Source organism: Oppia nitens, unplaced genomic scaffold (genome assembly GCF_028296485.1).
Source record: "Oppia nitens isolate AA-2021 unplaced genomic scaffold, nextdenovo-longstitch-racon4-pilon3 scaffold2_pilon_pilon_pilon, whole genome shotgun sequence".
NCBI classification, from domain to species: Eukaryota; Metazoa; Arthropoda; class Arachnida; order Sarcoptiformes; family Oppiidae; genus Oppia; species Oppia nitens.
Window position 1 is genome coordinate 469,701 of NW_026533210.1, and position 15,151 is coordinate 484,851.

At 25.0% G+C, this 15,151-nt stretch overlaps 5 protein-coding genes and 1 long non-coding RNA gene across 6 annotated transcripts; all 6 read left to right on the plus strand.

Moving 5' to 3' along the window:
• Positions 1-1,809: 1,809 nt before the first annotated feature.
• Positions 1,810-4,370, plus strand: LOC128955104 (thymus-specific serine protease-like). Its single transcript, XM_054300742.1, has 4 exons — positions 1,810-1,989; positions 2,092-2,564; positions 2,667-3,028; positions 3,961-4,370. The coding sequence occupies exons 2-4, from the start codon at positions 2,536-2,538 to the stop codon at positions 4,368-4,370; spliced, it is 801 nt and encodes a 266-aa protein (XP_054156717.1). The 5' UTR covers positions 1,810-1,989; positions 2,092-2,535.
• Positions 4,371-4,916: 546 nt separating this feature from the next.
• LOC128955105 (putative serine protease K12H4.7) lies at positions 4,917-7,641 on the plus strand. The gene is made up of 5 exons (XM_054300743.1): positions 4,917-5,202; positions 5,766-6,238; positions 6,303-6,667; positions 7,040-7,436; positions 7,638-7,641. Exons 1-5 carry the CDS (start codon positions 4,975-4,977, stop codon positions 7,639-7,641), a joined length of 1,467 nt encoding a protein of 488 aa, XP_054156718.1. The 5' UTR covers positions 4,917-4,974.
• Positions 7,642-8,973: 1,332 nt separating this feature from the next.
• LOC128956258 (uncharacterized) lies at positions 8,974-9,606 on the plus strand. The gene is made up of 3 exons (XR_008484507.1): positions 8,974-9,015; positions 9,308-9,449; positions 9,540-9,606. It is a non-coding gene; the product is annotated as an uncharacterized LOC128956258 (long non-coding RNA).
• Positions 9,607-9,636: 30 nt separating this feature from the next.
• Positions 9,637-10,731, plus strand: LOC128956257 (uncharacterized). The gene is made up of 2 exons (XM_054301948.1): positions 9,637-9,803; positions 10,487-10,731. The coding sequence occupies exons 1-2, from the start codon at positions 9,718-9,720 to the stop codon at positions 10,719-10,721; spliced, it is 321 nt and encodes a 106-aa protein (XP_054157923.1). The 5' UTR covers positions 9,637-9,717; the 3' UTR covers positions 10,722-10,731.
• A 550-nt stretch (positions 10,732-11,281) lies between these two features.
• Positions 11,282-12,806, plus strand: LOC128956255 (uncharacterized). Its single transcript, XM_054301946.1, has 4 exons — positions 11,282-11,453; positions 11,873-12,014; positions 12,152-12,415; positions 12,543-12,806. Exons 1-4 carry the CDS (start codon positions 11,417-11,419, stop codon positions 12,775-12,777), a joined length of 678 nt encoding a protein of 225 aa, XP_054157921.1. The 5' UTR covers positions 11,282-11,416; the 3' UTR covers positions 12,778-12,806.
• A 1,030-nt stretch (positions 12,807-13,836) lies between these two features.
• Positions 13,837-14,769, plus strand: LOC128955106 (uncharacterized). The gene is made up of 4 exons (XM_054300744.1): positions 13,837-13,937; positions 14,034-14,297; positions 14,414-14,574; positions 14,762-14,769. The coding sequence occupies exons 1-4, from the start codon at positions 13,837-13,839 to the stop codon at positions 14,767-14,769; spliced, it is 534 nt and encodes a 177-aa protein (XP_054156719.1).
• Positions 14,770-15,151: the final 382 nt, after the last annotated feature.

Below are 15,151 nucleotides of genomic sequence, written 5' to 3' on the forward strand. Positions count from 1 at the left end.
TTTTATAAATTGCTAATTATACTAAATTAAAAAATTTTGGACACGTGTTTTAGCATTTTTAATTTTATTGTAAAGTATTCGAACAAAATTAATTTGTTTGTTGGAAAAATCAAAATTTAGGAGGCCATATCTTTTAAACGCATTGATTTATCATGATTAAGTTAATTGATTTAAATTCTATATTTTAGTAGTAATAATTCATCTATACATTAAATTTAGTTAGCTTGTTTAGTTTTTTTAAAATTTGTAAATTAATTTTTTTCTATTGTAATTAAGTACTAATTATTGTCTTCTATTGCATAACATTGATAACAAAATCTATAAATAATTATAATAGAAAAAAATTAATTTACAAATATTTAAAAAACTAAACAAGCTAACTAAATTTAATGTTTAGATGAATTGTTAGTACTAAAATATAGAATTTAAATCAATTAACTAAATCATGATAAATCAATGCGTTTAAAAGATATGGCCTCCTAATTTTTTATTTTTGCAACAAACAAATTAATTTTGTTCGAATACTTTACAATAAAATTAAAAATGCTAAAACACGTGTCCAAAATTTTTTAATTTAGTATAATTAGCAATTTATAAAACTTTAATATCTATTATAGTTTTTGAGATATTGACCATCCCTGTCCTTGCATACCTGTGCCCAATTACAAAAAAGTGACAATAACAAACTGACCGTCCCAATAAATAATAGTAGCAAACAAATTTTTTTGTTCTAGTTCCTTTCCATTCTAAAGATATACACAAAAAACCTCGTTCACCAATTTTGTCATCGACTGTATATAAATTATATATTTATATAATATATAAGCTATTATACATATTTAGAAAATATATTTATCATATAAAAAATTATTTAACACATAAACAAATATGTTTTTATAATAATAATAATTAAAAATAAATGATATATTGATATAACCAAAAAAAACTAACAATAAAAACAATATGTTGTGCAAATATATAATTTAATTTATTAACTATTTATATAATATTATAATAATATGTTATAATAATAATAAAAAATATCATTCAATTGATTTGCATTTCAATTATTTTTATTAGATATGTTGTAAAAATTATAATACAATAACTGATATAGTAATAATAATAAAAAAGTTTCAATATTATTAAAAACAAAGTTTAAATAATATATCAGTGAATGTATTTAAAAAAATTGTAAAAAATCAAAACTATAAATAATTATAATATCATATTTTTATACAGTTTAAAAAATGTTAATATTTTTTTAATAAAAATACAAACTTTTTTAGTTGCTTAATAAATATAATAAATTGTAATTTAAATTTAATAATTAATTAATATGTAATTATATTGATTTTTAACTCAATTTATCTCAAGTGGTTTTTTAAATATATATATATATATATATATATATATATATATATATATATATATATATATATATATAATATACTTATAGTTATAATAATGATATTGAAAATTAATAAACAGATAAAAAAATAAAAATAAAAGTACAATAAGGTTATGATACTACACTTAATCAAATAATAGGTAAATATATATATAATCTTATATCAATATATATATATTTATTTATATATAAATTTATATATATATATACTTAAGTTATTACTTAACCTAAATGAACTAAAAATTTCATTTATTTATAATATATATAAAAACTAAAATATTTATTTTAAAAAATTATTATATTATAACTAATTTTATTTTTCAAAATATAAGTTATAGTTTATTAATAAACATATTTCCACAAACAAAAAAATAAAAATGAATTTTTCAATTTTAAATGCTTTATTAACTTTATCAATACTATACGGCACATGTATACCAATATTTGGATCGGTATACAAATACGGTATATTTCGGTCACCCGTTCCCGACAATCATATTCATACATCACCGGACAATTGGTATGACAATCAACGAGTGGATCACTTTAATACTAGCGATACCCGTACTTACAAACAGGTAATTGTTTTTTTGTTTTATTTATAAATTAAAAAAAAATATTGTAATATTAATAAAAATTTAATTTTTACTATACTATCAAACAAACACAAAAAAATATAGCGATATTTTATTAATGATAAATATTACAAAACGGGTGGACCAGTATTTCTATTGGTTGACGGAGAAAGTGAGGCCAGCGATTATTTTATAACAACGGGTGCCGTCTCAGAGTATGCCAAACAGTTTAACGCATTGCTAGTAGATCTGGAGCACCGATACTATGGTCATTCGGTACCGACTGAGGATCTATCGGTTGATAATTTAAGATACCTGACCGTCGGACAGGCCCTGAAAGATACCGAACAGTTTATCGGCTATTTGAACAAAAAGCTTGCACTGAATAACAATACTAAATGGATAGCATTTGGCGGTTCATATCCGGGAAATTTGGTTGCTTTTCTGCGGGAAAAATACCCGCACGCAGTGGCCGGTTCGGTGGCCAGTAGTGCACCGGTTGAGGCACGCTATAATAATAGGGAATATTTTGGCGCAGTTGGCAGAGCCATGGGTGCCGAGTGCTCAAAACAAGTCAGGTATATATATATATATATATATATATAGGCTTAACATATAATTTAATTTATATACTATTTTATTAAATATTATTATTTTTAATTTTTTTTGTAACCTCATAGAGAAGCTATCAATCAATTGGAGTTACAGATAAAAACACCGAAAAGTTGGCCGACCATCGACCGAGAGCTGAATCTGTGTGGACCGTTCAACGGCACCGATAGGCAATCGGTAGGCCAATTGATTTGGTCGTTGGCCATACCGTTTGCAACGGCTGCCCAATACAATGGACGCGGAAATACTATTGGCGTCGAACAGGTATGCGCTCTGATGACCACCGGTCAGGATGTATGGACACCATTGCAACGCTATGCCAAAGTTATCGGACAGTTCAACAAAGGCGGTTGCCTTACGTATGATTACAATGAATTGATTACGGAAATCAAAAAGTCGTCAAAGACAGCACCGGGAGTTGTTGTCGGGGGTAAGTGTTATACTATATTGATATATATATTGATATATACAGGGGTGAGTGTTATCATAAGGAATACACTTAGGTTTACGTTTGCGATTTCCTTAAGTTAAGTATAGAGTAGCGTTACTACAAAATATTTTGTTTTACGCAAACGTAACTCTTTTTGTAGTGATAATAATACAGTGTTTTATTAAATTTATAAGTATAAATAGTTTAAACTATAAAATAAACATTACTATCAATGTTAAAGTATAGCTAAAGTTGGGTTAAAGCTATCCTAACTTTACACCTAACTCTAGCACTAACTTGTTTTCTTAACACACTTTTCACCTAAAAACCAGTTTTGTATACTTAAGTCCTCTCCTAACTTACCCGTAAACCTAACTTGCTAAAATGTTTTATAACACAGGATTTCACTTAAGTGAGGAGTTAAGTGCACGCAAGTTACGAATCTTAGTTGATAACACGCCGCCCAGTATATTATATATTATTAAAACTAAAATTAATAATTATTATAATATGTTTTTTAAATATATTAATTAAATTCATTATTATTAGTATAAAAAAATTAATATTAATATTTATTAACTAATTATATAAATTAAGTAATAATATTTATTATATAAAAAATACTAAATTAAAACTAATTTTTTATTTTTTTTAAATATCTATTTTATATATTATCGTATAATTATTATCAATTTATTATAAAGTTATATATTATTAAAACTTTATAATAAATATTATTATTTAATTTATATAATTAGTTAATAAATACTAATATTAATTTTTCATATCTTTTATTAATCAATTTAATTAGTATATTAAAAACATATTATATAACAATAGTTATTTTACTTTTAATAATTTTATATATTATATATGTAATAATAAAAATAAAAATAATTATTATTTTTTATTTATATTTTTTACTCAAATAGCCCGACAATGGATTTACCAGACATGCAGTGAGTTTGCCTACTTTAGGCCCACTGACCATCCGGACAGTCCGTTCGGACACAGCCTAAACATTGATTATTATACTACTCAATGCGTGGATATTTTTGGCAAACAGTTTACCCGGGAGTCCATACAGAAATCGGTCGACCGGTTTAACGCCAATTATGGCGGTTCTAAACCCAACCTCACGAATGTTGTCTTTCCTAACGGCGCTGTCGATCCGTGGCATGAGTTGAGTGTATTGAAAGATCTGAACAACAGTTCGCGGGCTATACTAATGAAAACTACGGCTCATGGAGCCGATATGGACGGGACTAGATTTACCGATCCACGGGAGCTAACCGATGCCCGACTGGCCATTGAACAGCAAATCAAATTGTTTTTACAATAAATTTTAATTATACATGTACTACATGTATATCAATATATTATTATATAAGTTATTAAACAAAACAAAAATTTTAACTAAATTATATAATAATTGTATTTAATTTTATTTTGTAATAATAATAATAAATATATATCTATATATTGAAAATTAATATTTAATAATTAGTATATAATAAACACAAAAATTATTAATATAAAACTAACTTATTTTTTAAAACAATATAAATTATTTCAAACAATATAATTATTTATTGCACTCTACTATATAAAGATAATAACAATTTATAATTTAAAAGTTATCTATAATTTATTTTATTTCTATTTCAATAGGTTTCAATATTAGATAAAATTAATAATAGTAATTGAACTAGCTTAATCAATTAATAGAAAGTTTAATACTAAATAAGATTAATAAAATAAAGTACTTAACCTTGATATTTTAATTTAATAGATTTTTAATATTGTTAGATACAGTATATTGTCAAGTATTAATATATTTATATAGATATATATAATTTTTATTTTATTATTTAGCAATTATTTTTTTAAGACATCTAAAATATTTCAATTAATATAATAAAATATTTAAAATTAAAATTTTAATAATGAAATTTTCACTATTAAATGTCTTATTTATAGTATTTATATTATACGGCACCGGTAGTAGTAGTAGTAGTAGTGCCCGTAGACTACTATTTCGTGGCCGACCAGTCAACAGATACGGTATGCTTCGGCCACCCGTTCCCGACAATTATGTCAATACATTAGCCGAAAATTGGTATAACCAACGAGTCGATCATTTTAATACTAGCGATACCCGTACTTTCAAACAGGTAATTGTGTTATTATTTTAAATTATTTTTTTATCTATACTAATAAATTTTTTATAATAATTATATTACAACACATACACACACACATAAATACACACACTCATACATACACAAACAAACATATACACATATACACATATACACATATACACATATACACATATACACATATACACATATACACATATACACATATACACATATACACATATACACATATACACATATACACATATACACATATACACATATACACATATACACATATACACATATACACATATACACATATACACATATACACATATACACATATACACATATACACATATACACATATACACATATACACATATACACATATACACATATACACATATACACATATACACATATACACATATACACATATACACATATACACATATACACATATACACATATACATACATACACACACACTAACTCACACAAATAAATAAACATACACACACATAAATATATACATACACACACACTAACTCACACACATACAAACACACACCCACACAATAAATCATTAGCTTTATTTTGTAAATCATGAACACTATAAAACTGGTGGACCGGTATTTCTAATGTTGGGCGGAGAGGGTGCCTCCAGTGACTACTTTATCAGATCGGGTGCTATTGCCACGTATGCCAAAAAGTTTAACGCTTTGACTGTAGAACTGGAGCACCGATACTATGGCCGATCGGTACCGACTGTGGATTTATCGGTTGATAATCTACGCTATCTATCCAGCGAACAGGCGCTCAAAGATGCCGAACAGTTTGTCCAGTTTCTGGTCGCCGATCGGTTAGCACTGGCCAATAGTAAATGGATTGTATTTGGCGGGTCCTATTCGGGAGCACTGGCCGCTTGGTTTCGCGAGAAATATCCCAATGCAGTGAACGGTGCTGTGGCCAGCAGTGGTCCGGTTGAGGCCCGATATGATTTCAAAGAGTATTTGGGTGTTGTCAGCCAATCGTTGGGCACCGACTGCTCCAATCAGATCAGGTATGCACCACAAAAAAAACTACTGTATTAGTGTACTAATCAATTAACGTAATAACACATATAGAGAGGCTGTCCATCAATTGGAGGCTCAGTTGAAGACACCCGAGGGCTGGCAGTCAATCGATAAAGAGCTCAAACTGTGTACACCGTTGAACGGCTCGGACACGGCTTCGGTAAACAATCTAATGGAAACACTGACCGATCCGATAGCATCGGCCGTACAATATAATAGTTCAAACGGTAACAGTATAGGTCGGGTATGTTCAGTGATGACCAATACTAAGGACGGCCGGACACCATTGGAACGGTATGTCAAACTTCAGCTACAGGTACTGCACGGCGGCAGTAAATGTCTGGACTATGATTATATGAAAATGATTGACGAGATTAGACAGTCGTCTAAGACATCGACATCAGTGAGAACCGGGAGTAAGTGTTTTTTAATAAAAACACTAAAATAGATATATTATTAGGGGCTGTTCACCATATTATGTTCGCACTTTTTTAAAAAGAAATCTATACCCCCTTTCTCCCCTATGTTCGCAAGTAGTCATTGTCAAAAAATTAATACGTTCACATGTCCCTAACAGCTAACCCCATCCCCTTCCCCACTAAATAATAAAATATCTAAATGCAAACGTTTTTAAGATCTATACCCCTCCCCTCCACCCCTGGTTCGTAAAAGTTCGCTTTGGCCGACCCCCCTCCTCCCATTAAGTGCGAACGTAATATGTGAGTCACCCCTTATTAAAAATAATTTTTACAAAAATATATTAAAGAAATTATAACTTTTCTATGAAGTGAGACAATGGACTTACCAGACATGCACTGAGTTTGGCTACTATCAGACCACTGGCCTACCGGACAGTCCATTTGGACACAACATACCCATTGATTATTTTAGTAAACAATGTACGGATATTTTTGGCAAACAATTCAATGCCGACTACATCCAGAAAGCCGTCCAAACGACTAACACCTATTACGGTGGTGTCAAACCTACCGTAACTAAAGTAGTTTTTCCCAATGGATCAACTGATCCGTGGCATGCGTTGAGCGTATTGAAGGACCTGAACAATAGTACCCGTGCTGTACTAATTCACGGCACCTCCCATTGTGTGGATATGTATGCTCCCAGTGCTAATGATCCCCATGAGCTGACCGATGCCCGTCAAACCATTGAAAAACAATTGCAATTGTTTTTGCAATAAAACTAATAATAAAACTATTTTTTGGTAGTTTGAAAATCTTAAAATATTATTAAACATTATATACTTTTATTATTATTAGTATTATTAAATTGGTTTTAATTTAATTTGTCTAAACTTAACAACAAATTATATAAAATTATATAAATAAAATATTGGAATTTTATTTATTTTTTTTGAATTATGTACAGATAGGCAATCTATATACAAATAATATTGGTATACATATGGTATATATAAAATTTATAATAATATATAACTAAAAAAATAAAGTTAAAATAAGAATAATTGATTCATTAAAATTTAATTAAAAATGTCATATTTTGAGATATCGATAAAACAAGAATAATTGATAAATTTTGAGTTAAAGTTAAAAAAGATTAATTGTTTCATTATATTTAACTTTGCTTTAAATTAAAATTGAAAATATAACTAAATTTACAGTATTTAGATTTGTATTAGTCTGATTTTTAATTAAAAGCGTCTGACAAACAAAAAATACATAACTATTGTCTTAATGTTATCTTGATTATTATTATTATTATTAAATTATTTTAGTTTTATTTATTATAAAAAATGACTAGTAAATATTTATCTTAAAATGCATAAAATTTATATATACACTATATATACTGTATATATATATAATTTTAATTAAAATAAATAATGTAAATAATGTATTTGTATATTAGTAAAATAAATTTTTTTAATTTTCGATTTTAAATTTTTGTTCCCGGATGTTTTTTTTGTTAAATTATTATATAAATCAAGTATTTGCTATTTAAATAAAATAAACATTTTTAAATATCTAATCAAAAATATTTTAATAAATTCAATTAATAATTGATTAACATATGTGTGAATTTTTAATTGACGTTAATATATATCAATGATATCATATAATACGTAAAAATACTGTTTATTTATAGTTAATTTTTTTCTGAAAATCAATGGGGGATTGGGGGGGGGTCGAAAGAAAATTACTTAAATTTCTGTATATTCCTATTTAAATACATGGAAATTCCCAACAAAAATAATAATTTTATTTTTAAACATTACTAATAATTTCCACAATTTTTTTTAAATATTCTCTTAAATTATTTATTAAATTTTAAACTACATATAAGTAATATATATATATATATATATCTATTTATTTATACTGTATATAAATTACTAGAAATTTTCTTTTTGGTGAAAATTGTTAGAAATATTTAGTATTTCATTTATTTTTGTAAATATTAAAATAACTAAAACTTACTAAAAAACTCTAACAAATTAAATATTATATTATAAAATAATTTTTTAATTAAATGGAAATTATTTTTTTTAATTAAATTTCACTCCATTTTTTTAATAGTAATAAAAATTTTAATAATTATTATTTAAATATAGTTATTAATCATTTATAAATTTAAACATTTTAAATAAAATAAAGTAATACACTATTTTGGTAGTAGTTTATATATATATATTTTAGTAAACAATTGTTATCATATATACTGATATATATATATATATATATATAAATAATGATTTTACATATTGTATTGTTAGTTACATTAAACGGTATTGTATATAATAATATTATTTTAATTAATCACATTTTAAGTTTAATATTCAATATACCGGTATATATATATATTGAAAAATTCAAAATAACTATTTAGTTTAATAATTTTTTTTTTATAAATAATTACTTTTGTTTTTTATTTTAGTTATACTGTATATAGATATAAAACTTAATCTATTAAGTAATCAATCTATATTTAAAATCTATTAAAAAGTATTTAAAAACTATATATATATTTTTGTTTTATATAATTTACTTTACAATTTTTGCTCTCAATCAAACTACTAGTCGTTAGCCTATCGATGGGTAATCAGGAATGCGATCCTAAAATGGAGGACAGGGTTAGCAAACATTTCAATCAATTAACTTTAGCCGATCGCCAAAATCCGCATCCGCTGACCAAAGAGGAACAGTTAGAATATTGCGAAAAGTAAACAAATAATAATAATAATAATAATAAATATTTTTAAATATTTTTATCATTGAAATAATAATTTAATTTTTTTTATTTGGTTTTTAGATACAAACTGACCGAACTATTAAAGTATGCCAACGATGTGATCACATGTGTTGGCAAATCGGCAAAACTAAAACATCTGATACTATTGTCGGTCAAAGATACTAAAGATCCCGAAATTTGCGAAGAGTTGGCCGATAAACCCGAAGTGTTGGCCGAATTTCGTAAGAAATCAAAACAAATGCATACAATTACTAGTAAAATATACGATGTTATGGCCGATGGTATCAAATCGGATACTAAACTAACGGTATCGATGTTTAATTGGTAATTGTGTTTATCAAGATATAACACTTTAAGATAATAGTCTCTGTCTGTCTGTCTGTCTGTCTGTCTGTCTGTCTGTCTGTCTGTCTGTCTGTCTGTCTGTCTGTCTGTCTGTCTGTCTGTCTGTCTGTCTGTCTGTCTGTCTGTCTGTCTGTCTGTCTGTCTGTCTGTCTGTCTGTCTGTCTGTCTGTCTGTCTGTCTGTCTGTCTGTCTGTCTGTCTGTCTGTCTGTCTGTCTGTCTGTCTGTCTGTCTGTCTGTCTGTCTGTCTGTCTGTCTGTCTGTCTGTCTGTCTGTCTGTCTGTCTGTCTGTCTGTCTGTCTGTCTGTCTGTCTGTCTGTCTGTCTGTCTGTCTGTCTGTCTGTCTGTCTGTCTGTCTGTCTGTCTGTCTGTCTGTCTGTCTGTCTGTCTGTCTGTCTGTCTGTCTGTCTGTCTGTCTGTCTGTCTGTCTGTCTGTCTGTCTGTCTGTCTGTCTGTCTGTCTGTCTGTCTGTCTGTCTGTCTGTCTGTCTGTCTGTCTGTCTGTCTGTCTGTCTGTCTGTCTGTCTGTCTGTCTGTCTGTCTGTCTGTCTGTCTGTCTGTCTGTCTGTCTGACTACTAACTACTAACTAGTTATTATTATTATAACGATTTGATTTTTTGTTTTTAGTTAAATATTAAAATAATAATTATTTTTTAAAACTTAGTTATCTTAAAAAATGGTCGACAGAAATAAGTGCCATATTATCGCCAGAAGCTCGTGAATATCATAATAAACGATTCGATAGTACAACCGGTATGGTTATCAACTATCTGAACGATGGCGGCATCAAAACGGCCGATAAGTGTGATTGGCCTAAACCTGGCCGACAAAAAAACAAAATTCCCGATTATTCTACAATGTATTTTGTAGCTAAAGTTTATGCAAATATTTATAATTAAAAAATAATAAATATTTATTTTCAAAAAAAAATTACATAAATAAAAATAAAAATTATTGTATGTAATGATATGTTAATTTGTTTAACATATAAATAAAATTTTAATTACAAAACATTAGATATATAGTAATTATTATTATTATTATTATTATTATTATTATTATTATTATTATTATTATTATTATTATTATTATTATTATTATTATTATTATTATTATTATTATTATTATTATTATTATTATTATTATTATTATTATTATTATTATTATTATTATTATTATTATTATTATTATTATTATTATTATTATTATTATTATTATTATTATTATTATTATTATTTTATTATTATTATTTTATTATTATTATTTTATTATTACTATTTTATTATTATTATTATAAAACTATTAAAGTGTTATTAAATTATTATATGAATCAAGTATTTGTTATTGTAATAAATTTAATTAAATAATTTTTTAATTAAAATGCAATTAATATATATTTTTTTAATAAATATTATTTCCTGTACACTTTTTTTAATTAAATTTCAGTCCATTTTTTTAATAGTAAAAAAATTTAACAGTTATTATTTAAATATAGTTATTAATCATTTATAAGTTTAAAACATTTTTAATAAAGTAATACACAGTAATAACTATACAATTGTTATCATATATACTGAAAATATATTTATAAATAATGATTTTACATATAGTATTGTTAGTTACATTAAACGGTATTTTATATAATAATTTTATTTTAATTAATCACATTTTAAGTTTAACATTCAATATATTTTTATATACATGTATATATATATATAAAATAATGCCATATTGTATATTTATTATTAAGTATTTTAAAAACTTATATATAAATATTTTTGTTTTTACTTTACTTTTATTTTATCAATTTTTATCACATTTTAAGCTTAATATACCGGTATATATATATATATATTAATATATTGTAAAATTCAAAATAACTATTTAGATTAATAATTTTTTAAAAAATAATTACTTTAGTTTTTTATTTTAGTTATACTGTATATAGATATAAAATAATCTATAATTGTATATAAGTATTTTAAAAACTATATATTTTTGTTTTAAGTTATTTTACATTTTTTTTTAATTTTGTTTATCAATTTACTAGTAGTCGTAAGCTTATCGGGTAATCAGGAATGCGATCATAAAATGGAGGACAGGGTTAGCAAACATTTCAATCAATTGACTTTTGCCGACCGCCATAACCCGTATCCGCTGACCAAAGAGGAACAGTTAGAATATTGCAAAAAGTAAACAAACAAAAAATAATAATATCAATAAATAAATTTAAAAAAATTAATTTTTATATATTATTATTATCATTGAAATACTAATTTAATTAGTTTTTAATTTTTTAATTAATTATTTATTTTTTTTTAATTTTTAGATTCAAACTGACCGAACTATTAAAGCATGCCAACGATGTGATCACATGTGTGGCCAAAACGGCAAAACTGAAACATCTGATACTAATATCAGTCAAAGATACTAAAGATCCCGAAGTTTGCGAAGAGTTGGCCGAAAAACCGGAACTGTTGGCCGAATTTCGTAAGAAATCCAAACAAATGCTAACAATTCGTAATAAAATATACGATGTTATGGCCGATGGTATTAAAAATGATACTAAACTAACGGTATCGATGTTTAATTGGTAATTATTTTGGGGGGGGGGGTGGGGAGTGGGCTGGGGTGGGGGGTTACTTATTATGATGATGACCATGATCATCATGTTTTTGTTGTTGAGTTACTATTTAAAAAAAATTAATTTATATGTATAGTTATCTTAAAAAATGGTCGACCGAAATAAGTGCCCTATTATCACCAGAAGCTCGTGAATATCATAATAAACGTTTCGATAGTACAACCGGTATGGTTATCAACTATCTGAACGATGGCGGCATCAAAACAGCCGATAAGTGTGATTGGCCTAAACCTGGACGACACCAAAACAAAGTTCCCGATTATTCCTCAATGTATTTTGCAGCTAAAGTTTATTCAAATATTTATAATTAAAAAAATTAAATATTAATTTATTTTTAAAAAAAATAAATAAATAAATGAATAAAAATAAAAGTTATAATGTACTGATAATTTAATTTGTTTAACATAAATAAAATTTTAATTACAAAGCATTAGATATATAGTTATTATTATTATTATTATTTATTATTATTATTATTATTATTAACAATAACTATTATATTGTTAATAATAATAATAATAATAATAATGTATTAGTATATTAGTAAAATAACTTCTTTTTTTTTGATTAAATTATTATATAAATCAAGTATTTGCTATTTTAAAAAAAACATTTAAAATATCTAATCAAAAAAAAAAATAATATATTTAATTAAATAATTGATTAACATATGTGTGAATTATATACTGATATATACCACTATATAGCTTACACTATATGAAATAATTTGTTAATTAAATGGCAATTAATTTTTTTTTAAAATTCCTATACGGTTTTTATAATTAAATTTTAGACTATTTTTTTTAATAATAATAATAATAATTTTAGTAATTATTATTTAAATAACTTTAGAATATTATTATTAATCATTTGTAAATTAAAACATTTTTAATAAAATAAAGTAATACTCTATTTTTAGCATTAGTTTATATATATATATATATATTTTTTAAAAAAAAGTATACAAATAATAAAATTTAATTTGTTATCATCATATATATACTGATATAATAATGATTTTACATATAGTATTGTTAGTTACATTAAACGGTATTGTATATAATAATAATAATAATATTTTTAAGTTTAATATTCAAATATCTAAATATATTAAAAAAATAACTATTTATTTTTATTAAATTATTTATTTTAATAGTTAGTTTTTGTAATTATTTTAGTTGTTGTATATATATATATATATATATATATATATAATATTGTAGTATATATTGTATATTTAAATTATATAAATATATTTAAAAACTTATTTAAAAAATATTTTTGTTTTAAAATCTATTTTACTGTTTTTTTTTCTCATCAATTTACTACTAGTCGTAAGCTTATCGGGTAATCGGGAATGCGATCCTATAATGGAGGACAGGGTTAGCAAATATTTCGATCAATTGACTTTTGCCGACCGCCATAACCCGCATCCGATAACCAAAGATGAACAGTTAGATTATTGCGATAAGTAAATAAAATAATAATAATAATAAATAAATATTTTATTTTTATATATTATTATCATTGAAATAATAATTTAATTATTTTTTTTTATTTTTTTTAGATACAAACTGAACGAACTATTAAAGTTTACCAACGATGTGGTCGCATGTGTGGCCAAAACCGGTAAACTTAAACGTCTAATACTATTGTCAGTGAAAGAGACAAAAGATCCCGAAGTTTGCGAAGAGTTGGCCGATAAACCCGAACTGTTGAGCGAATATCGTAATAAATCACAGCAAATGCTGGCAATCGGTAATAAAATGTTTGATGTTATGGCCGATGGTATCAAATCGGATACTAAACTAACGGTATCGATGTTTAATTGGTAATTTTTTATGGGGAGGGCGAGTGTGGGGGTTACTTATTATGATGACCATGATCATCATTTTTGTTGTTGTTGTTGAGTTAATTTTTTTTAAAAAAATTAATTTATATGTATAGTTATCTTAAAAAATGGTCGACCGAAATATGCGCCCTATTATCACCAGAAGCTCGATACTATCATATTAAACGTTTCGATAGTACAACCGGTATGGTTATCGACTATCTTAACAACGATAGCGGCATTCAAACGGCCAGTGAATGTGATTGGCCTAAATCTGGCCGACCAAACAATGCTACCGATTATTCATCAATGTATTTTTTAGCTAAAGTTTATTCAAATATTTATGATTAAAAAAAACTAAATATTTATTTTCAAAAAATAAATTAATTAATTAATTAAAAAAATAAAAATTATTGTAATCGTAAGTTATTTTGTTTAACATATATATAAAATTTTAATTACAGATACATAGCAATTACATTTACATTACATTTTATATTTATTTAGTAACAATTATTTTATTAGATTATAATTTTACTAAATAAATAATCATAGATTATATTTATATAGATGTATGTTATTTTTTTATATAACATTATTTAAATACATATATATACTATTATTTTTTTAAATATTTAATTATAAGTAAAAATTGTATAAATATAATCACAAAAAAAAATAAAACACTTAATGTTTTTAGTTTTATTTATTTTTAAAATTAATATATTTATAAAATACAAAAAAAATAACTATTAATTATTAATAGTTTATTACAATTCAAAAAAAACTAATTGTAAAACAAATAAGTATTTAAAAAAAATAATTAAGTGATAATTACAGTACAGTATTATTAT